Here is a 1,066-nt window from a genome sequence, read left to right as displayed (position 1 = left end):
ACTTTGTTTCCCTTTGCAGAGAAAATAATCCAAGGTTCTTAGAGGTGCTAAATCGCTTAGAAAGTTCTCCAGTGTGCCAATCCCTTGCCATGCACTCCTTCCTCATGCTCCCCATGCAGAGGATCACACGACTGCCCTTGCTCGTGGATGCCATTTTTCACAGGCTGGAATATGGCACTCCGGAATGGAATGAGTGTAAGCTAGCCCTAGCTACTCTAACGAAGGTCAGTCCCGAGGTGGTCTGTTTTTAGTGGTTGTAGTTAATTGTTTTTGGTAGATTGCTGTCAGGTGAGGGAGATCATTTTTCTGGAGGAGAATTAGGAAGTGCATTATGAAGACTGGGCTTTGTTCACTACTCTGCCTCTTTCTTAATTACCAATGATGAAAGACTGCAAATGTGGTTGATATGATACATCTGTCTTGATGATTTGAAAATGCCTCATCAGATTGTAGCTGAATGCAATGAGGGAGCCAGGAAGATGGAGCGCATGGAAGAAATGCTCATCATTTCCCGTCAGTTGGACTTCCGAGAGGTGAAAGCCATTCCTCTCATCTCGGCGTCCCGATGGCTTGTGAAGAAAGGGGAAATGACGAGACTCACTTGGAGAGAGAACGATGTCAAACTCACCTTTGGCAGGAGAATATCCAAACACACCTTGTATTTCTTCCTTTTCACAGACTTACTAGTAGTTACAAAGAAAAAGAGGTAAGCATATGTGTTGCTGTATACTAATGTATTTAATTTGTTTTCTCCATATCACCCAAAATGTTTTTTTTCTCCCTGAATATGATGTAGGCATAGTTGACAGGTACCAGTTTTATTTGCTTTTACTTCTTAGGTCATATGGTATTTTTCCCAAGTTTTAAAACCATACCAGTTGAAATAATATGGATATTCCCAACAGTGATGACCAGTACATGGTGCTGGACTACTGCTCGAGGAACATGGTACAAGTGCTGGAACTGGACGCTGCAGACAAGTTCCCAGGACGCATTTTGGACGGCCACAAGAACCTCCTTATTTTGACAATGTTGCAGAACCATGAGAACAAGACTGTTGAAATGG

General features: G+C 42.8%; 1 protein-coding gene across 1 annotated transcript in view; it reads left to right on the top strand.

The window, feature by feature from the left end:
* LOC119589482 (rho guanine nucleotide exchange factor 5-like) overlaps window positions 1–1,066 on the top strand; it is a gene marked incomplete in the record, with an annotated part of 97,997 nt that overhangs the window by 92,961 nt on the left and 3,970 nt on the right. Inside the window, 3 exon segments of the mRNA XM_037938082.1 lie at window positions 20–224; window positions 447–706; window positions 906–1,064. Of these exon segments, the coding sequence (XP_037794010.1) occupies window positions 20–224; window positions 447–706; window positions 906–1,064 (624 nt within the window).

This window comes from Penaeus monodon, chromosome 25, assembly GCF_015228065.2.
Source record: "Penaeus monodon isolate SGIC_2016 chromosome 25, NSTDA_Pmon_1, whole genome shotgun sequence".
NCBI lineage: Eukaryota > Metazoa > Arthropoda > Malacostraca > Decapoda > Penaeidae > Penaeus > Penaeus monodon.
This window is presented reverse-complemented; position numbering and strand designations above follow the sequence as displayed.